Genomic DNA, 23,110 nt, shown 5'->3' with positions numbered 1-23,110 from the left:
CAGTGAAAAAGGGAGGCTAAAATGTGGTGTCACGTTTGTTGACACTTTCCATCAAGGCAGCTGTCCACAACAGTTCGATATCTTGCATTAAATTCTTCAGGTTATAGACATTTTCTCAGAAATAAAAAGTATTTTGAATTTGTAAAGATGATTTAACTCTTGGTAAATGAAATGTTGGGCAAAGTAAGAGATGATAAAGGGTTAGTTTACCCAAAAATTCTGTCATTAATTTCCTATCTTAAGTCATTTGAAAAAACCCGTAAGACTTTCATTCATCTTCAGAACACATGAAGATAGAAGCTCATCGTGCTGCGTAACACACGAGAATGAACCTCATTGGTTATGTAGCACATTTGAGCTTCAGCAAGAGGTTTGTTCTCACTTGTCATTCAGGTTTGGTTGCACTTCTGTTTAAGTTCGCTGATCTATGTTTATACGTGAACAAAATCCTAAATTAAATCTGTTCTTCATAAAAAATGACTGCGTTTCTTCCGAAAATTTGGACTAAACCACTCAATTCATATGTATTAGTTTTACAATCTCATTACAAACTTTTTGAAGGGTCAAAGTTGCAATTGCATAGGCTGTCTAAGGAGGGACAAAAAGCTCATCAAAAATATCTTAATTTGTGTTCTGAAGATGAACAAAAGTCTTACAGGTTTGGAACAACATGAGGGTGAGTCATTAAAGATTTTTCATTTTTGGGTGAACTAACCCTTTAAAATATTGGCTAATATCACTTCTGGTTCACCCTTTATATTAGAAATGGAAGCCCTAATCAGCCACATACTGCACTGTGGGATAGAGTATCTTGTGTAGTGTGTGCCCTGATGTATATCATACACTTTGACAAATCAGATTATCCAGGCATTGTATGTATACTGAAAATTTGCATGCTAAGCATAATGTGCAATCCAGTGTGCACAAGAATTTGCAGATTACAGTAATATGTTATTGAAGACAGCAAATACATTCGTTTTCATCCGAACAAGAATACAAGACTTCAAACATGACATTTCGGTAAGAAAACCAAACTTTTTCCGCCCTTTTTTATTAATATCATAGTCCTTTAACATAGTTACAATCTGTTTTTATGAAAATAAGTCAGTAGAAAGAATTCTTTAAAAAGTCCGTCAAGTCCTCCATTTGTACAGTCCTGCTTTCTGCAACTCTGTGCATTTCAAACATGACATAAAAACCTCGCAGAACCTCTGTAAAGTCTCAGGCTCCACTCTGAAGAGCCACAGTGTCCACACAGGACAGAGTGTCAATCTTTATTAATGATGGGCATGGGAAAGGTCTGTTCAATATGAAAAGATAAAAGGCTTGAACCTGAAGACCCCTATCTGCTTTCCACTATTCCAAAATGAACCTCCAAATGCAGTAAAATCTTTAATCAGTTTAAGATCCCTGTACTTCATGTTACAGTCTGGGTTCACTACCGTTAGTGGGTAATCGTTCTTTGAAGTACATAACCATGAATTTTTTATTGATGGGCCGTTGAGGATTTAATAACCCTCTTCGTTAAGGCAGTCTGTCTTGTTTGTACATCTGTCAGTCTATGCCAGTCTGGATTTAGATTTTCCAGGCTTAGCCGCCCCCAGTGCGCCCATCCTTGCACTTAACCGAACTCTCAGGCTTGAAATAGCCGAGCAGTGCAGTGGTTAGAGATAGTAGAGGCTTGTCTCCCAGGCTCCTCTGCATTTGAGTCCAGAGAAAGAGTTCTGCCCCTACAGTAGGAGAATGTTTGGGCAGGCTGCCCCCGAGTGGCTGGAGTCGATGATTGACAGGTAGTCTCCAGTGACGTCACGATCACAGAGGGGGCGTGGTTATGCTGGGTGTGGTTGGCGTGAGGATTCGTCCTCTCAGTCGCTGTCAGAACCTACTGCAGATGAGCCTTTCCGTTTCCTCTTGGGAGCTTTGGGTTTGGAGTCCTCTTCCTCCTGGAGGGGAGTCAACAAAGGTCATTGAAAACAGATGACGAGTAGAACATGATTATAATATTATTATTATTATTAATTATGTGTGCAGGTCTGAAGGCCTTCGTGATGATATCAAGTTGTGAGTGTTGATTTACCGAAGCGCTGCTGGATCCACTCTCCTCTTCATTGGAGGGTTGAGGAGCCGCACCCTTGCGGGACCGTGGCGAGGTCGCCGGGGCTTTGCGTCGAGATTTATGCTGTTTGGAGGAATCCTCATATTCCTCAGCCAATGAGAAAAGATCACTGAACCTGGCAGAAAAAAGCAGCGATGGACAATAAGTTAAAAATGATTAATACAATACATATGATAATTTTGCCTTCTCAAGCAAAAACACACCTCATTTTGTGGGCTTCATCGCAGCTGGCCTGAACATGCTGCAGGGCCTGTAATATGGGCGTCTGGGAAAAAACTGATACAACAAAAAGAAGAATTTAGAGATCAATGTTTAAATCAATATGAACAATAAAACAGACAACCAGGCTGCTAAGTATGGCGTTTTCAATTTCTGTTAAGAGTATTGGCTGTGGGGGAACTCACAGTTGTTCTTGGTGTTGCTGAGATTGAGTCTCAAACTGTCCAAATGTTCCAGCATCTGTTCCAGGGTCAGCTGAGCCAGTTTACTGCTGGAACTCCTCAAACTACACAAAAAACATAGCACAACTCAAATATGTGTATCTTGAAAAATTAGTTTGGTGTTGGTAAAATTTAATGCATTTGAACGATTCTCTTTATGCTCACCAGAGCTGCATTTAATTGGTCAAAAACAGTAAAAACTAGTGCTGCCCCCTAATAGTCGACTAACCGTTAGCCAAATTTGTTGATTAGAGCGTACAGCTAATGAAAGTCCAAAATCCAGTATCTCAAAATATTAGAATATTTACATTTGAGTTTCATTAAATAACCATCCCTACAGTATAAATTCCGGGTATCTCTTGTTCTTTGAAACCACACTAATGGGGAAGACTGCTGACTTGGCAATGGTCCAGGAGACAATCATTGACACCCTCCACAAAGAGAGTAAGTCACAGATGGTCATTACTGAATGTGGTGGCTGTTTACAGAGTGATGTATCAAAGCATATTAAATGCAAAGTTGACTAGAAGGAAGAAATTGGGTAGGCAAAGGTACACAAGCAACAGGGATGACCACAAGCTTGAGAATACTGTCAAGTAAAGCCGATTCAAACACTTGGGAGAGCTTCACAATGAGTCAAATGAAGCCGGAGTCAGCGCATCAAGAGTCACCACACTCGGACATCTTCAGGAAAAGGACTACCAAGCCACTTCTGAAACAGAAACAACATCAGAAGCATCTTACCTGGGCTAAGGAGAAAAAGAACTGGACAGTGAACAGTGGTCGAAAGTCCTCTTTTCAGATAAAAGTAAATTTTGCATTTCATGTTGAAATCATGGTCCCAGAGTCTGAATGAAGACTGGAGAGGCACAGAATCCAAGCTGCTTGAAGTCTAGTGGGAAGTTTCTGATGTTAGTAATGATTTGGGGGGCCATGACGTCTGCTGGTGTTGGTCCATTGTGTTTTATCAAGTACAAAGTCAATGCAGCCATCTTCCAGGAGATTTTGGAGCACTTTATGCTTCCATCTGCTGACAAGCTTTAAGGAGATGCTTATTTCCTTTTCCAGCAGGACTTTAGCACCTGCCCACAGTGCAAAAACCACTTCCAAGTGGTTTGCTGACCATGATTTTACTGTGTTTTATTGGCCAGCCAACATGCCTGACCCCTGAATCTATTGGGATATTTTCAAGAGAAAGATGAGAAACAGTCGATCTAACAATATACAGATGATCTGAAGGCTCAATAGTGCCTCAGCAGTGCCACAGGCTGATCACTTCCATGCCACACTTCACTGATGCTGTAATTTGTGCTAGGAGCAAGTCATTTGCTGTAATATGTGCTGCCGACCAAGTATTGAGTGTACAAATGAACATACTTTAAAGAACTTTTCTGTTTTGCAAATTTGGAAATATTCTAATATTTTGAGATACTGGATTTTGGACTTTCATGAGCTGTATGCTCTAATCATCAAAATAAAATAAAAAAACACTTTTGAAATGTTTTACTTTACATTTAGGGAATCTAGAATATATGAAAGTTTCATTTTTAAAAATAATTTACAATAAAAAAAAACTTTTCACGATATTCTAATTATATGACCAGCACCTGTAAATGTGCGCTATTATTTGGCGCATATCCAAATAATATGCAGTAAACACAAGCTATTTGGAGAGCGTTTACTGCATGACATGGAGGTGCCGGTGCGATCACTGCATTTAACTTAAGAGTAATGTATAGATAAGAGTAATGCAAAATGTAGGGTCTACTTTTATTTCTGTAAACTCACAATAACACCAAAACGTTGTGCTATTGTAAAACAATGAAAGCAATCAGGATGCGCTTTCTGCTCTCTGTCTCATTGAACTTGAACATGTAACAAACATGAACCGAGCTAAATCAAATGGAAAATAAATATTCTCAGATCAATCCGTATGAAACTTGCATATATACGCGTCCACTACTGTGGAGATGACGAGTCAGCATCGTTGACTTAATCTCTGCAGCCGAAAACAGAGAAAACATTATCAGTAAATTATAGAAATGTTTAGACAGTTTCCTTGCTGTTTTTTCACAACACATTCATAATCGTTACAATTGCCAGTGCGCTGAGGCAAGCTTTATGTGTGTTTGAGCGCTGATTAGGCTAATTATATAGAAGATTAAAGACTCATTATGATTTATGGCTTATTAATATAAATGTGCAATTAGTCGACTAATGGTTTAAATGAACGACTACTGGTCGACTAGAAATATCTATAGTTAAGGGCAGCCCTAGTAAAAACAGTAATATTGTGAAACATTTAATAATAATTTAAAATGACCATTTTCTATTTGAATATATTTTAAAATGTAATTTATTCCTGTGATGGCAAAGCTGAATTTTCCAGGCTTCAATGTCGCATGACCCTTCAGAAATCATTCTAATATGCTGATTTGCTGCTCAAGAAAAAATTCTTATTATCCATGTTAAAAACAGTTGTGCGGCTTAATATTTTTGGGGAAACATTTTTTTCCAGGACTTTTTTGATGAATAGGAAGTTCAAAAAGAACAGCATTATTTGAAATCTATTATAACATTATAATGTCTTCACTGTCACTTTTGATCAATTTAATGCACCCTTGCTGAATAACAGTATCAATTTATTTATATATATATAACTGACCTTAAACTTTAGAACAGTTGTGTATATATAAACTATAAATTATATCATTTAATTTAATTCACAATTAGAGAACCATAATTTCAAACCAAACAGTTAAGCAGATTTAAAATGTGTAGACCAAGGTTTACTTAAAATAGAGTTTTTCACACAACCATTCCTTGGATAAATGCATGTAAACATTTAAAAATGTATTTAAAAGATATTTCATAACAAATTTCTGAAATAAATTAAACTTCAGCAATATTTGCATTTTTGCTACTGAGTTTTAAATCAGAGATGCTATTAAAATATGCCATCATACTTGCAAGTCATGACACAAAGAGTGGGTAGAAAACTGGCCCACTGGCAAGATCTTTGTGATTTACACAATACTGGTTAATTTTATTCTGTAATTATTCAATGTACTTTATGTTTCTTCAGAGATACTGACCCTGTGGTCAATCCACTTGAGCTTAAACCTGCAACCTTTGTGTCCTCAGCCCAGGGCCTTAAACACAGCACCCACCTTTCGGTTCAAGATCACAGGAGGGCTTCAAACTAGCCAAAAAATATGTCATTACCTCTGTCGTTTACGGGGCATGTTGTTGTTCTTGATGAGCAGGGCTTTGACGTGTTCTCCCAGCAGGTCGTCGTGTTTAGCTGCCCAGTGCCGCAGGATGCTGGTGGTGAACTGATCCTCTTGGTGATAGGGTCGGCTCAGCACCATCTTCACCATCTCCTCACTCGGCCTTCAGCATAACACAGCACAAAAAATAAAAATAAAGAAAAAATAACTGTCCCACAGCAGACAAGATAAGTAACCACTTGTGAGAAAAGACTTACTTTTCTCTGCGTAACTGTAGCAGCAGGCAGGATAGAGCCTCAGGATGCTCTGTGAGTAGAGCGAGAATTATGGGAAATGTTGGTGGGCTATGTGTAAAGTAAAAGTGTGTCTCTATGTAGAGTGATGCTTACCCTTGTATTTGAGGTGCTGTAAAATTGGGATGATGGTCTCCAGAGGGATACTATGCGCCAGGAAAAGCTGCCATGTGCTGTACTGCTCAAATGTCTCCCAGTCCAGAGACTGAACTGTAACACACAGATGCACAGAGGAAAATAAAAATTACAAAGCCATTAAAGAATGTCTGGCACATTCACACAGATAAACCGCTTTTAGCAGAATCAGGATGACGTCCATGTTCTGACTACACAGACAAAACAAGCTAAGAATACAGTAGTGGCCAAAAATGATGTCCGGAAGGGATATTTGTTTTTATGACCCTACAAGTTCGATTAAACAATCAAAATACGAGGAAAATATTTTCTTTTTTAAATATTTTAAATATAAAAGGAAAAACAAAACACTGAACTTGGTTAGGGTATTTATCTGACAAAATTATTTGTCAAAAAAGGCAAACTACAGCTAGAGGTTTTATTTTACAATGCAAAAAACAAAAAGCTCACAGGAAAAAGCATACACTGAATACAACATAATCAGTTATTAATATTTCATTGGTTCTCTCTTGTTTTTGCATGTGTTCATTATTTCTCTGTATGACAGCCTGGCCAGAAATAATGTCCACACAATTTGTCATGTTTCATTGCATTATCACAGAAAAAAACAAAAAAACAATTGACACCAAGTACAACTACACAATAGTTTTACAAAATCTTTAACAAAATGTTTAATATTTAAAGGTTGAAGATGTCAATTTTCCGAGACCAGTTCCTAGTTTATGAACTGGTTTATTGCTTCTTATGCATTACAAAAGACTTTACATTGGTTATTTTAGTAACATGAAAAACAAAATAAAAAAAAAAATGTACAGAAAGCAAGCAAAGAAAGTTACGCATCACTGAAGCGGTCCATGACTTTTTGTGCACTCTTGCAAAAAATCTTGTTATAATCACCGAAGCTGTCTACACTGCAAAACGAATCTCGTACTTACATTGTGTCTGCACTTTGTTGTCTGTGATGAGAGAATTCTCCAGCGTGCAGATTTTAGCAGTGACTAATCTAAACGCCTCTGATTGGTCATTGAATTCATAAGGTCAACAGAAACATGTTATTGGTTAAAATGCTCAACACTGCAAAAAAACATGTAAAGGAAATCCGATTCATCGTGAGCAAATTTAAAATTTAAATTTAAAATCACAACTGACACACTTAATTCATTTTCACATTTCACTTTTATCGTGACAGCCATAATTTGGGGGAAATATTTGTTCATTTTGGTGGCATTCTTGCCCCAAGCCCACATTCATTTCTGACCCTGGTGTTTTGGTGGTTTGTTTGGTGAATACAATTTGAACAGAAAATTGTGGGGTCAGATGGAGAAAAACTTGAAAACTGCCTTAAACTTACTGAGGATGTTGAGGACTGAGTCTTTACGGAACATGACCAGATTACCCATCATCACATGACACATCAGCTCCTGAAGCTGTGAAAACAAGAAGAGGAGGTTAATAGAGACTTGAACAACAAATTAACCTGAATGTAATCAGTATCAAAGAGATTTCACCCAAAAAATGGAAATTTTGTCATCATTTACTCACCCTCATGTCACACCGTACAAACCTTATCGGTTCTCGCGCGTCAAACACGTGCAGCTGAGCTTCAGTTTATTATATTTGAAGTGCTCTATGCATGTGTGTTTATATGTGAATAAAAGCCTAAATTAAATTAGTTTATCATATAAAGTGATAGTGTCTCATCAGAAGACTTTTCACATGGCTCACTTTTATGATCTCTATATGAACTTCTTGAAGCATCAAAGTTTTAGTGTAATGGACTTTTAATAGAGGCAGGGACATGTATCTCTCAGGTTTCATTAAAATTATATCTTTATTTGTGTTTCATATGAACGTCTTCTGGGTTTGGAACGACATGAGGGTGAGCAAATGACAATATAATTTTCAATGCTGGGTGAACTATCCCTTTAAAAGGTGTATATCTGAAACCTGTGCTGAATCAATGACAGCTACAATCATGTTGAGGAGCTCTCCACTACGCAGGGTTTCATCTGGGAACTGTACAACACAGAATAAGTAAGAAAAAGAAAAAGTGAAAGCCTCAGTTGCAGCCACTTGGTGTTGGAGTATGACACCTACACATGCACGTGCATTACCTCTGAATAGATGGAGGGGGTTAGATAGCACAGTAGCCTCACATCATCCTCCTGACAGGCCTTCATGTCCATCATCAAGCAGGTGTGCAGGTCACCCAGAGCCGTGGCCTGAGCAAATGATTCGTACAGACTCATCTTCCCCGCTGCTGCTTTGCTGCAAAGATGTACAACAAATGAGAGTCTTCTATAAAAACACTAAGCTTTCAAAAGTAGGGATGCATGATTAATCGAAATAAAACCGAAATCATGATATGGATTTTTTGTCAAAAAGAAAGTTTGACGGTTTAACGTTTATAAATAAATAATTTACTTATAAGTATTAGTACTGTAATTTTATATTATTATTCTTATATTATTTTTATTAAAGACAGCGTTTTTTTTACTTTACAGCGAAATATAATATTATTATTTCTTAGTTTTTTTAATTTAATATTAAAGGTGCCCTAGAATTAAAAATTGAATTTATCTTGGCATAGTTAAATAACAAGAGTTCAGTACATGGAAATGACATACAGTGAGTCTCGAACTCCATTGTTTCCTCCTTCTTATATAAATCTCATTTGTTTAAAAGACCTCCGAAGAACAGGCGAATCTCAACATAACACCGCCTGTTACGTAACAGTCGGGCTCATTAATATGTACGCCCCCAATATTTGCATATGCCAGCTCATATTCAAGGCATTACACAAGGGCAGAGCATCTGGATGTGCACAGCTGAATCATCAGACTAGGTAAGCAAGTAAAGTCAATAGCGAAAAATGGCAGATGGAGCAATAATGACTGACATGATCCATGATAACATGATATTTTTAGTGATATTTGTAAATTGTCTTTCTAAATGTTTCGTTAGCATGTTGCTAATGTACTGTTAAATGTGGTTAAAGTTACCATCGTTTATTACTGTATTCACGGAGACGAGCCATCGTTATTTTCATTATTAAACACTTGCAGTTTGTATAATTCATAGACACCTTCATTCTTTATAAATCTCTCCAACAGTGTAGCATTAGCCGTTAGCCACGGAGCATAGCCTCAAACTCATTCAGAATCAAATGTAAACGTCCAAATAAATACAATACTCACATAATCCGATGTATGCATGCAGCATGCATGACGAACACTTTGTAAAGATCCATTTTGAGGGTTATATTAGCTGTGTGAACTTTGTTTATGCAATGATAGAGTCGAGAGCTCGGGAGGGGGCGGAGAGCGTGAGAGCGCAATTAAAGGGGCCGCAGCCTGAATCGGCGCATTTCTAATTATGCCCCAAAATAGGCAGTTAAAAAAAGATTAATTAATAAAAATCTATGGGGTATTTTGAGCTGAAACTTCACAGACACATTCAGGGGACACCTTAGACTTATATTACATCTTGTAAAAAAATGTTAGATGGCACCTTTAATAACAATATCTATTATTATTTTTGTGATTATTATTATTATTATTATTATTATTAATAGCCATATTTGGCCAAAATGTGCAGCCCTGCAAACAAGCACAGCAAACCACCATCATGACTTTGTCATTTGCTTGCTTTTGATATTTTTTGGACTAAAGAACATTTGACTCTACCTGGCTTTGAGGTAGTAGAGCAGATGATAACCGATTTTCGGCTGTTTCTGGTAGAGCTCAGCGAGCAGGTCCAGCAGAACAGAGAAGCCACTGTTGTCTTCCTGCATCTGACACAAGTTCCTGAAGATCAGACACACCGGCTTACACACGGACTCCTCCAGCGACCTATTAGCACAAACACAGCAACCTATTAGCCTCTTCATTAAGAAAAAATGAACAAAAGTAACATGACAATATGGAAAGAAAACAGGTGGAACAGGATCAGGATTCAACGCAGGCTGGAAGACACGTTCCAGATGAGCATCATGGCTCAACGTGCTAACCACTAGGATAGTGTGCTAATCGACCTGGCAGGAAATCAGAGGAAAAAGTGAGAGAAACGTACTCTTCTGTGATCTCCTCAGGCAACACATCTCCTCTAAAATGACTCTTAAACAGTTCAGCCAGACAGGAAGCTAGAGTGGACATCTGCTCTGAATCAAAATCCTCCTGAAAGAGGACAAATGGGAAAAGAAAAAAAAAAAAGTGTAAAAAGTCAGCCGTGTTTGAAGCTCAGCTCAAAATATTCACCCTGAGCAAAGCTCACCTCTAAAATAAGATCCACAATTTCCTGCATGACCTCACAGTGTGTTTCTGTGTCACTGAGAGAGAAAGAACCGCAAAAATGAGACTTATGCAATTGAGATCTTAATATATCCATAATACAGGTTATTAATCATGTGTCTCACCTCCCTTTCTGCAGCTGCAGAACCCTCTCTTTGAGTGCCTCTTCCAATTGGTCCACGAAAGGTGAGATGTCAGCAGGTTCGTCAATGTAGGTTTCCTTGAGCTGTTGGAACTTAAACTCTCGTTTTTTACCTTGGGATAAACAAGGGTGCATATCATGATGCCACTGATATAAACTGAAATTCCAAAGTGGGTCATGGGCATCATTTTGAGCCAGAGCCACTGATCTAGATTCCATCATGACTGAATAACGGAGCAGAGCACATGAGATCCACTCCAACTAAAACAACGTTGTGAAGCAGAGCCACTTATTGTTAATTGGTACATTTAAAGGCCTGAGCTAAAGTGCATCAGCCGATACTACAAGCATCTTACCCTTGTTGTTCAACTCTTCCTCATCATCACTGAAGGTAGCATCTGTGGTGTCATAGCAACCATCCTCCTTATCAAGCACATGATTGTCCATCTCCAAGGGAACAGATTCCTCCATTTTAACTACATAACAGATATAAAAAAAAAAAAAAATAAAAAAAAAAAAAATAAAATTGCCTTTTTGTATAACATTTCTGGTGGACTGAATTGGGTTAGAGCTTATGTTTATTGACGACTGACAATGAAATGGTGGTGTGCAGCTCTGACCTTCTGTGGGCGGTGATGGGGAACTGCAGAACTCTGGGAAGCGTTCTCTCAGCATAGACCGCAGCTCACGGTCCAGTTTAGGGTTATCAAACAGAGGCGCTAGGTGACTGTGAAAGTAAGAGAGATAGTCAGGATCATTATATAACAAAGCATCTTGAAGCCAGCAGGGTCACATGGGTGGCATTTTTGATGAAGTGCCTGTATGAGCATATGGTAATGATTGTGTGTGTGTGTGTGTGTGTGTGTGTGTGTGTGTGTGTGTGTGTGTGTGTGTGTGTGATAAACTAACGCCAGAACTCTCTTCTCCATGATGAAGTTGAGAGAGTTGAAGACGCCCTGCCGCACTTGACCCTCAAGAGGAGGAAAAAAGTTTGGGATGATCTGAAGTGGAATAAGACAGTGGGTAAACCCAAGAATTAAAACACAGTAATAACTGGCATTCACAAAACACTTAACTTGTATTATGTTACTTATTTCTGAGTCAAACAGAATATTCAGTGGAAAATAATGCAGGGCAGGACTTTTTTTTGACTGGACTGTGACTTGATTCCTTTGATATTATTGGTTTTCCCCACACATATGATTTTGGTTACATCAGATAAAAAGTTATTTTGGTAATACTTTACAATAAGGTCTCATTTGTTAACATTAGTTAACTTAATAAAAAAATAATTTGGTCCATTTTGATTTGTTGTTTTTAATTGTGTATTTTAAAAAGACACTTCTGGTAAATTCAGGTAATTCTATTTTTATAGAAGTGAGAAAGAGTTTCTCACCCGACACATGAAGTCAAGTAGTGTGGCTGTAATAGCAGGATGTGGCTTCATGGAGTGATGCATCACCAAAATGGCTGGCTCTGAAAACAAAACAAGAGTCAGAGACAGAGAGACAGAGAGACAGAGAGACAGAGAGACAGAGAGACAGAGAGACAGAGAGACAGAGAGAGAGAGAGAGAGAGAGAGAGAGAGAGATCAAAAGAGAAAAAACAGAGCATCAGTGACCGGGTTAAGGCAAAGCATGTGGTTCGTACATGTCTTTTTATGAATTCAAAGCTGAATGATACAATAATGGCAATGGCATCCTGCCTCTCGTACCGATGTTCATGATGCTGTCTTTCTCTGGGTTGAAGAAGAGCCAGTCGTAGAACAAGGCCAGTTTGGCATTGGATGCAGCAACATTAGACTGCAGTGAGAGAGAGTTAAAACTTCATTAAATTGGCCTTGTCCACAAAGTGTTTTGGGTGCTTGAGAGCACTTCAGCAGTTTTCAGCAGCTTTTTTTTTTTAGTTGAGATGTGTTGCTTGCTATGATACGGAATATCCGCAGAAATGTTACTAGTATCTCATTTCACAGATAGTTTATTTCTGTATTGTTTCTCTATAAAATGTCTATGCAATGTAAAGTATTTGCTCTGGCTCTTGTTTTAAATTCTTTTTTTCTGTTATTATGCTTCTTGTTTTTGTACAAGAAGGATGTGGCAGTTGGTTGGTGTGTTATATGTCCCGCCCCTCCTACACAGTGAGTGGATGGCTGGGTAAAAAGTGAGTGATGAACGCTGCGTTTTACTCAAAGTTGAACACTCTTCAACTCTCGCAAACTGGTAAAAAATGCTGAGAGCTGTGAGCGCCTTGTCGACGCGGCACTACCATTGCAAACAACTGAAAAAATATACGCTAGCCTTGGGAAAAACGCTTTGGTGGACACACTGTCTAAGAATAATCTTAGACAGGGTATCTGAAAGATTTTTAAAAATCAAATCTAAGGCTATTTAAGACCCTTTTTTTTTTAAGAACTGCACAAATAAAACTAATACCATATGGGCGGGGTAGGGGAATGTCTATGAAAACATTAAACTGTAAAAACCACCATTTAAACTTTACAGTTCAAATACAGTTTGACAAAATAAAGTTTTATAAAATTATAAACCTCACATTTCAGCCATTTTTTAAGAAAAGGGAAGAGTCAAAAGTATTAGTGATTAAGGGTGCGTTCACACTTGTAGTTCGGTTCGTTTGGTTCATTTGGTCCGGACCAAAGAAGAAAAAAAAAACATTTAGTCCTGGTCCAGTTAGCGTTCACATTGGCAATTTTATCACCGAACCAAAAGATCCCGAACCTTAAGGCATAGGGATACATTCACAACGTGATTGGTCGGATTTTATGACGTATTGCCTATTTTGAGATGGAACTTACCGAACATCCAAAACAATGCTGTTTTCTGAGCTAAATGCGCTCGTTGTGTGTGCGTAGCGGTACGTAGCCTGCATGTGATGGTATTTTGGCCAGCTGGGAACTCGTGAAGAGCTTATAAAATGTGTAAAGTAGTCAAAACACCGGCGGGAATCCATCCATCACACACACAAATGATCTGCTGCATGGAGACGCGCGTCTGATGCCTGTGATGGGCAAACTCGCGACTATGACAAAAAAAAAAAAACCCGACATGCGTGAGGATTCTGTCCTTTTTAGGGTCTTGTCTTCCTGTTTTTGGTTCGGTTACATGTCTTTGGTCCGTGTTGCGTTCATATATCATTCGAACCGCACCAGAGTTCGTTTAGAAGCGGACGGAGACCCATCTTTTCAGCGGTCTCGGTCCGCTTGTTTGGTGCGCACCAGGGTTCGGATGGCAGCGTTCACATATGTTCAAATGAACCGCACTATCCGAGCAATCGCACCAGGGTTCGTTTTAATCGAACCAAACATGACAAGTGTGAACGCACCCTAAATTTATTTTCATTTAAGATGCGTAAAAATATGAGACGATATTTTCATTGGTCAAAAAAGGCGGATGCGCTGAATGAAAATACACTTTTCACTCTCTGACAGTAGATGGCACTTATGGTACAGCAGAAATATAGCAGTTACCCTGGTTACCTCAAAAAAAAAAAAAGCAATGCTGTGCTTATAAAAACTATTTTATTAGGCATTATTCAGAAGCGTTATGAAAAGAAAACACCATCAAAACTCTCCATGTCGAAAGGCGACGAGTTTGCAGGTAAACATTACTGTCATAATTCATCAACATTAGATCAAAGTAATCACTTGGCATAAACATGGGCTATTCACTGACTGAACTGCTTTAAAAGCATCCCCAAATGTAAAACCTCTTGAAATTATAATCAAGACTTTTCTTATACCATTTTAAGATATTTGAGACTTTTTATGACCTTAAATTTGATAAAACTTAAGTTAAGACTAAAGACCTGCAGGGACCCTGCTTAGATTAGAAGTTAGAAAATGTTTTTAGTATTTGCTTACCGTGCAGGTAGTCAGGAGCCAGCCAATAATCGCCCAGCGTGGCAAAATGTCAGAACTCAACACTTCATTGGATGGATGAACCACACCACATATATAACGAATAAGGTCACAGCGTAGTGATTGGCTCTCAGCTGTGGACAGATATTGCCGCTGAAACCAGTCCTGATAGCGCTTCTGCTGGCCAAACCGAACCTGCAGCCAGGGAGAGCAAGAGCGTGTGACCTTCAATTCATAAAGGAAATGTGGTTTGCATGTCAGGTATCAGTGTTTGTGTGTTTACCCTTGAGGTCATGAACAGCAGCTTGGTCTCCATATCAGGGGTGAGTCTGCAGGCCAGAAACTTTCGTGAGGTTCTAGAGGTGAGGAGCTGCAGTATACCTGCAGTGGGATGAGGCAACAAGAAAGAGTAGTTCAGTAACACATACACAATCTTTACTGTGCATACTTCTGTCAACATCTGAAGTATTACTGTAGAAATTCCCTCACACACACACACCTGTAAACTGTGGGCTAAGGGTCTGAGGATTATGCAGCAGGTCTCGCCACAGCAACTCCATCTCAGGAATACGAGCCACATTCTGTAAGAGTCTGACCAGATCCCTCCCGATGATAAAACACTCCATGAACTGTCAAAACACAATCACAAAGCAATTAAACACGTGATTCGCCATCGAACGGGAACACAACATGAAACAGCAACCAAAACATTTAAACATCTGTAACATTCCAGTGAAATAAAATATTCAGTGAGAAAAAAATATTTTTTGATCAAATAAATCCAGCCTTGTTGAGCATAAAAAAATTCTTTCAAACACATTAAAAATCTTACGAACCACAAGTAGTGTATATAAATATTTTATTTGTTCACCTGCACAGACCATTAACAGACATCAGAGAATAGTAAACATGCAAATGTGTTGTTAAATTATTGAAATATTAAAAAAAACTCTGAACACTGAGATTAAGTAAATGTTTTAAGTCAAAGAGCTTTGGCTGACACACACACAAAAAAAAATCCTGATGTATAGCATGGCCTACGTTTATACACCAACACTATTTGAGCCAGAACATTAGGCAGGGTGATTAAATGTCTTTTATATTGCTTATTATTTGATTATCAAAATAACGATTAGTTGAAGCTCCAGTGGACAGTAAGACCAGGAACATTTACATAAGGTACGTACAGCCAATTTTGATTTCATGCCGTTTTTAAATCTGTTGAATAATTGCTGGCAGCCTAATTTAATCACAGCTGGTTCAGGCCCAAGTCACAAGTTAAATCCCAAGTGTTCTCTTGAGAACCGCTGACCCAGATACAGACATCACAATCCTGCTTTAGTGCCCTTGAACGAGCCACTTCACCTCAGCCGGCTTCAGGGGGAGTGTCCTTGAAATTAGACTACAGCAAGTTGTACTGAATAAAAACTATTTACCTTTCAAATTATTTCTGGCCTTTTTATACAGAAAATGCAATTAAAAAATGTTGCATCATGGCTCAATGTGTCAAGAGTATGTTGGCTCAAAAATCGACTTAAGGTGCATCCTAGAAAACAAATACTATAACTATAACTCATTAACACACGCACGCACAAAAAAAAAAAAAAAAAAAAAATCCCCAAAACTTTTGCTTAATGTACACTACTGATCAAAAGTTTGGAATCAGAATAATTTCTGAAAGATCATGTGACACTGAAGACTGGAATAATGGCTGCAGAAAATTTTGCTTTGCCATCACAGGAGTAAATTACATTTAAAGCCACAGTCACACTAGACTTTGAGCGTATGAAATTTATACGGACACTACAACGGATGTGATATGACGTAACATTCTGCAGCATCTTTTTTGAATTTTTTTTTTAAAATAACAAATAATAATAATAATAATAATAATAATAATAATAATAATAACAAATCCATAACATTAAAATATACAATTTACTCAAATATACACTTTACTGCAAAAAGTTTGTATTCTTTTAATTCATCTAAGTAAGAGGTCACATTGTGGCACATCAATCTTCTGTTGGTCATGCGTCTATATGTGATACGAATTCTCTTGAACTTTCAAATGTAGCGAAATCCGAAACTTCTTTGCATTAGCTTACGTTTCTGGTCTCCCACATTGGCAGGTGTTTGAATGCAAGTCAATGGAATGAAAACATTTATTTCAAATTGTAATAATATTTCAGAACATTACTGTTTTTACTGTATTTTTGATCAAATAAATGGTACCTTGGTGAGCATTAGAAACTTCTTTCAAAAGCATAAAAAAAAAAAAAAAATTATTCCAAACTTTTGTGTAACCCAAAAAAAAAAAAAAAAAAAAAAAAAAAAAAGCATTATGTCCAAATTTGAAGTTTTTCCTGTACTCACCCTCTCTCTGAGCAGTCCGATGCAGAAGTCCACCTCTCTCTGCCTGAGGGTCAGCAGGTTTGACGTCCCATGGTCCACTATGAGCCTCAGGTATGTGTACACAGACATGGCCACTAACATCCCACTCTTCAGCACCCACTCTCTGTCCATCACACAAACACATTCATGAAACTGAAAATTAACTCACGCTGGTCTATTTGCATGGACGTAGTTACCGCCCACAGTGCAACAGTCACATCACATGCTGTTTGACTCAGAACCTCTCACCTCTGGTCCACTAAAATCTCCAACACGTTCTCTGCCAACCACAGGTTTTTGTTGGAGATGTCTCCCCCTGCAGATTAACGTAGGTTAGACATACAATACTATAGGGGTACGTATTAAATATGTAGCATGACTTGCATTTGTGTGTGAACGCACCAGCGATCTGTTTCATGAGTGTCATGAGAACACCATCTGCTCCAATGACTCCGCTCTTCACCAGCTCTCTGACCAACCACACCAGCTGCCCACACAAAAAGAAGAGACGTCAACAGTGTTGTTAACGAACACAAAAACTATTAAACAGTTTTTTAAATTAATTGAAAAATGTAGAAATACTAAAATAATTAAAATCTAAATATTGAAAAACTTAAATGTTTAAGTTGAAGTACAGAAATTATTAAAACTAAAATAAAAAATAGCAATATTAAAAAAAAAAAAAAAAAAAAAAAAAATGACAGCACATAAAATTACTAAAAATAAAAACAAAAAATTTTATTCTAAATATTACTTAATACTAATAGTATATAAATAATACTAAAATGACACTCATCAACAGCAGAAACACAACAGCCCACCTGCGTGCGGCACACATCCTGTAGCTTAAGGAACTTCTCCATGAGGATCTGGTTGATTTTTATAAGCACCACGTTCATGCCATCCCGATTCACCAACGTCAGGTCCCTGTAGCACTGCAGGACACAATGCTACGTTAATGGTGGGATTCTGGGAGAACAGTTAAGAGTAGAAGAGCATTCTGTGGTATTTATGTGAATCAGATCTCATGTGTGAAGCATCAACATACCCTCTGTGCTTGTGGGGGCTCTGTGAGCAGGAGCGTAAAGAGACCCAGACACACCTCCTCATGCTGCTGTGGACCCTTACATACCTGCACACACACACACACACCATCCCAATCAAACATCATCAACAACAGCTCTAAATACAGCCAATTTCTTTTCTCAGCTTGTTTTTTTTTTTAGTTCTTTTAGACACTTTTATTGATCTCAGATCTCAAGTCAGTCACAAAATGAAAAGAAATGTTGAAGAGAAGACAACAGATGCAAACTCATGTACTTCACGAGCGACATGTTAACACACACAAACCAGTGGGCTAAACCTCATGCTGTTCTTCTATCTTATAAGCCTGTGGGTAAATCTAATGCAGCATACCACTGTTGAAAACATTTATGATTACATAATGCTGACGGTTTCAATTACTATTTTTAAACAACTGTATGCAGTATTCAGTGTATAGTATAGTATGTTAGCTTAGTATTCCATTCCACAGTCAGTCATCATAGCAACAGCTATGACATGTACTACTGCGGCAGATTGTGTTTTGAAAGAAATTAACACTTTTATTCAGCAAGGATGCATTAATTATTTTTCAAAAGTGACAGTAAAGGTATTTATAATGTTACAAAAGATTTCTATTTCAAATAAATGCTGTTCTTTTGAATTTTCTATTCATCAAAGAAACTAGAAATAAAATGCATCACAGTTTACAAAAAATACTATATTAACTACATTCAACCTTGATAATAATAATAAAGGTTTCTTGAAAACCAAATCAGCATATTAGAATTATTTCTCATCATGTGACCATGAAAACTGGAGTAATGACTGCTGAAAATTCAACTTTAACATCACAGGAATAAGTTACATTTTAAAATAAGCTTACTAACATTTAAAATTAGTAATTAAAAATTCACATTTTTAAATTTGCTTTAATGGTAATACGCTTTAATAAAGATTTGTGTCCTTTATATTTTTTTGCAGCAACTTTTTTATAAAATCAATAAGACACGAATGTTGTATTGTGAATATAGTCATTGCTGAAGTGGTTGCAGGGTCTTCACTGAATGTCCCGAAACAAAACCCTTCCACCACAACTATACTCCAAATATAGCACAGTACCTTAATGCTTAAATAAACTGGCATTTCTTGAAATATAACAGGCATTTGCTGGAAATCCATATTATGAATAACAAAGTAATAAGTTAAGGCCACATTTCTGACTCACATGATCTGCACGTGTAGATCCATGTGCAGACACAGGCACTCTGTCCGAAATCTAATACTTCACTACTATATAGTATGCGAAAAAACACCAACATAGTTGTATGTCCGAATACACAGTATTTGAAAAACAGCAAAACGTGACCTACTATCACAGAGATTCTAAAGTGTGCGATCGATGGATACTTTACTATCCCATGAGGCCATGGAAGAGGATATATAAATGGCCGTGAAGTGACAAAACTGACGCTGATAGGTCGCATGACCATATGGGATGTAGCATGTCTAAATTTCATTCATACTACCCAAATTCATACTACATAAAACATATTTTTTAAATGGTTGTGAATGTGAGGTATATTCAAATGTAGTAACTAATCAGAAAATATGTGCTTTCATACACACTTTTGGACCAAAGGATTTTCAATCAATTATAGTTAACGCATAATTGGCGGATAAGCAATTAAAAATCACTAGTCTATTTAAATCAGATGTCTATTTCTTTGTCACTGTGTCACATACTTAGGGTTCACACACAATGTGTTTTTGCTGTTAAAAACATGAGGTGTAGGTCAGTAGAACGCAAAATGCACAAGGTCTAGAGATATTTTTTAAAAGTTTAACTTCTTTCAAAATGAGCGATGCATTTTTAGAATGCTGTGTCATGCACAAGACGCTACAAAAGACACGAGAAGAGAGTGCGGCGGTTAAAGATGTCCGTCTAGCATGTTTTCATTGAAAAATAATGGAAAAGTAGCGCAGTGGAATGGAAAAATGCATTCTGTGTGACCTGTGAATGGCCCCTAAGTATACAAATGTCTTCAATAAGTGTCAACAGATATATTAAGTGTGGACATAGTTTTCTCAACATAAGCATTCAAAAAGAACAACATTTTGCTGTGCTACGAAATACATTTAAATTCTACATAAATTTCATTTTTGTATTCTACAAATTTCTATTACTTGTCCAGGCCTGAAAAATCACAACTTTAAAATTACATTATATGTCCAGGTTTTTATGATGTGGGAATCCTGATGTGTGTTATTTTAGGTGGGTGTGACTGATAAACACTCACATGAGCAGTAAGGGCATCATTGGCTTCCCGCTCTGACAGCCCATTGGTTATAGATGTGGTGATGCTCACACACCTCTCCAGGCGCTGAAACACACACACGCCAACTGGTAAGCACATTACAGACGAATATGGATGCATGCATGAACGTCATGCCAAAAACATCAAAAACAAAATAATATTGCAGTTAATACAGCAGACATTTAATCATATGGGGGAACAATCAATATTATTTGAATATATTAATATTTATAATTAATGTAATAATAACAAAAGCAACAACAAAAAAACTTCATTTTATAATTGCATTAATATAATGAATGATAATGCACATAATTATAATTGAGTACTGTTTTACATTTCTATTTTTGTAATTGACAATTATGTCAATTCTTTTATTATATTAAAATATAACCAATTCCATATATCACTGCTTACTAAAAAGGCTAATTTCTAACACTTATATTTTTCATAAATATATATATTGCTGTTATGGTATACATTTGTTTCATAATTATTGCTGAAAAGCTACTAGATAGATAGATAGACAGACAGACAGTCTATCTCCCAAAAGTTCATAAATAATCAGTCAAATCTCAATTGAAGGACACGACTGCCTCACTGTTTAATAGCTTTCCCAGCAGACGGAGAGTCACTGACACCATCAACTGTCATTTTGTACACATATGTCACACTAACATCATTGTGTTCAACACACATCATGTTTACACTGCTGCCGCAACTCCTTCCTTTACATTTCAATAATCAAATAAGCCGATAAAAAAACGACCTACAAAAACCCTTCCTGCAACTATTAACCCTGTTCTGAGTGATCCCATAAGTCTGATAGTGTCAACTTCTCAGTTCTGCTTGTCCTTTTGTTATTGTACTTAGTTTTCACCATGTTTTTCTTCGCAAATGTGTGCTGTGAAGGATGAAGTTGACGGCCAAAGGGAATGAGTCGATCCCTACCTCCTCCAGCTCATCTTTAGCGTCCAGGCTGGTGGACACCAGAAGGCGACCCTGTGCTTTACCCTTAGCCGGCGAGGGCTCCATCTCCTCCCGCCTCGCTGCACCCACACACACGGGACCTGACGGGGGTTTAGGGCGCTGTTTAAAACCCTTCTTTCACTGTTTACGTGGGACTGAGGGGCTTATGAACTAGTTAACCCTCTCTCCGCCCAGTCCTAGGTGCCTACAGTGTGTTTACGACTCTTAATTCGCCACCTTCGCGCGACCACTCCAGTGTTTCCACAGTGTCCGACTGTAACAATTCAACTTCCGCAGGGCATGGTGGCCTAGCGGAAGTGTTCCGAACGCGGAGTGAAGGCGGAGCGAAGAGGCTCATTTATACCAATCGCGTGCAGGGTATTTTTATTGACGTGGGAGTTGACCAATCACGGTGATGGTACTGCTATCGACACCCGTTAGAGAAAAAGAAGCCCGTGCAACTTGACATGAACGCTGCTTCTGTGTAAACATGTGGGTACAAACTCGGACAGACAGTAAACAATACGGATGGGATGCAAATAACAAAATAGCAAATAACAAACAATAAAGATGGGATGCAAATAATAAAATAGCAAATGACACCTGGATAAATAAGTACTGACCTTTAAATGGGTTAACAGCAGGCATTAATCGTGTTTTTAAAATATATTAATATTATAATTAAACATTTGTTGCTGTTCGGTTATTTTTGACCAACATTTTTCGGGTAATTTTTTTTGGCCATGATTCGAAAAGGTTAAATGGTCCTGAAAAAATAAAAAATAGTCACACTGTAGGCTGTTCGTGGTCAAAAATGACCGCATTGGAAACGAATGGGGAGCGAATTTAGTAGCTATGGAAGCGTTTGGTACTGCGCCCAAACAAAATCTTACTGAAAACTAATTTTTTGAGATATCAACCTCATATTTGGAACACAACTTGTTCTCACAGTTTTAGACTAAAACATGTTTTGGAAAATACATATTTCATATAAAATTTAAAAATAGATTTTAATGCATTTTTTTCATAATAATAAACTTAACCTTCTATAACTTTTTTTTAGTTTCACCTTTTACACTTTTTTTTTTTTTTACCAAGTGTCTTCTGTAAAAAGAGGCCAAACTTAAGTTTGTGCTCCAAAGCATTCAAGGTTTACAACAGTTTAAAATTGGAAATTTCATTTTCAGGTCTATGCTCAAAAAATGATTAACAGGTAATAAATGGATCATAACTATTCAATAAATATAATTTAGTACCATAAAATCCCCTAAAATACAAAATATCAAATAAAAAATATCAAACTAAAATATAGTACATTCATTTAATTGAAATAAAAGATAAAAAATGGTCATTTTTGACCGCCACATGAGCAGCACCAGAGGGTTAATGCAATAATAACAAAAGCAACAACAATAATTGTAATTTAATAATTATTACATCAATATAATTAATATTAATTATAATTGAGTTTTATTTTAAATTAATATTATTGTAATTGTCAATTAGGATTATATTAAAATACAACCAATGTCATATCACTGCTTTTCAGCCACTAAATTGCCTATTAAAGGGTAAGTTCACCCAAAAATCAAAATAATGTAATTTATTACTCACCCTCATGCCCTTCCACACCCGTAAGACCTTTGTTAATCTTAAGCATGTCGAATCAGTGGTTCAGAGCACCAAAGTCACGTGATTTCAGCAGTTTGGCGGTTTGACACGCGATCCGAACCATGATTCGATACGCTGATTCATAATGCTCCGAAGCTTCCTGAAGCAGTGTTTTGAAATCGGCCATCACTATATAAGCCGTTATTTTGTTTTTTTGGTGCACCAAAAATATTCTCATCGCTTTATAATATTAATATT

General features: G+C 37.3%; 1 protein-coding gene across 2 annotated transcripts; it reads right to left on the bottom strand.

Moving 5' to 3' along the window:
* Positions 1 to 1,015: 1,015 nt before the first annotated feature.
* On the bottom strand, positions 1,016 to 21,577 carry ints3 (integrator complex subunit 3). Of its 2 annotated transcripts, none has more exons than XM_048201158.1 (29): positions 21,224 to 21,577; positions 20,255 to 20,338; positions 17,962 to 18,045; positions 17,735 to 17,848; positions 17,316 to 17,400; positions 17,163 to 17,229; positions 16,896 to 17,037; positions 15,019 to 15,148; positions 14,803 to 14,900; positions 14,523 to 14,714; positions 12,360 to 12,447; positions 12,042 to 12,121; positions 11,555 to 11,646; positions 11,266 to 11,372; positions 11,002 to 11,121; positions 10,629 to 10,758; positions 10,487 to 10,541; positions 10,286 to 10,389; positions 9,901 to 10,065; positions 8,329 to 8,482; positions 8,162 to 8,230; positions 7,566 to 7,641; positions 6,176 to 6,289; positions 6,044 to 6,092; positions 5,782 to 5,952; positions 2,521 to 2,621; positions 2,320 to 2,392; positions 2,078 to 2,231; positions 1,016 to 1,943 (listed from the first exon to the last, which is right to left on the bottom strand). In XM_048201158.1, exons 1-29 carry the CDS (start codon positions 21,305 to 21,307, stop codon positions 1,866 to 1,868), a joined length of 3,060 nt encoding a protein of 1,019 aa, XP_048057115.1. In that variant the 5' UTR covers positions 21,308 to 21,577; the 3' UTR covers positions 1,016 to 1,865. The 2 variants fall into 2 exon arrangements, with proteins under 2 accessions (XP_048057115.1, XP_048057116.1); XM_048201159.1 differs by having other exon boundaries at positions 5,782 to 5,949; positions 21,224 to 21,576.
* Between the last annotated feature and the right edge of the window lie 1,533 nt (positions 21,578 to 23,110).

Source organism: Megalobrama amblycephala, linkage group LG9, assembly GCF_018812025.1.
Source record: "Megalobrama amblycephala isolate DHTTF-2021 linkage group LG9, ASM1881202v1, whole genome shotgun sequence".
NCBI classification, from domain to species: domain Eukaryota; kingdom Metazoa; phylum Chordata; class Actinopteri; order Cypriniformes; family Xenocyprididae; genus Megalobrama; species Megalobrama amblycephala.
This window is presented reverse-complemented; position numbering and strand designations above follow the sequence as displayed.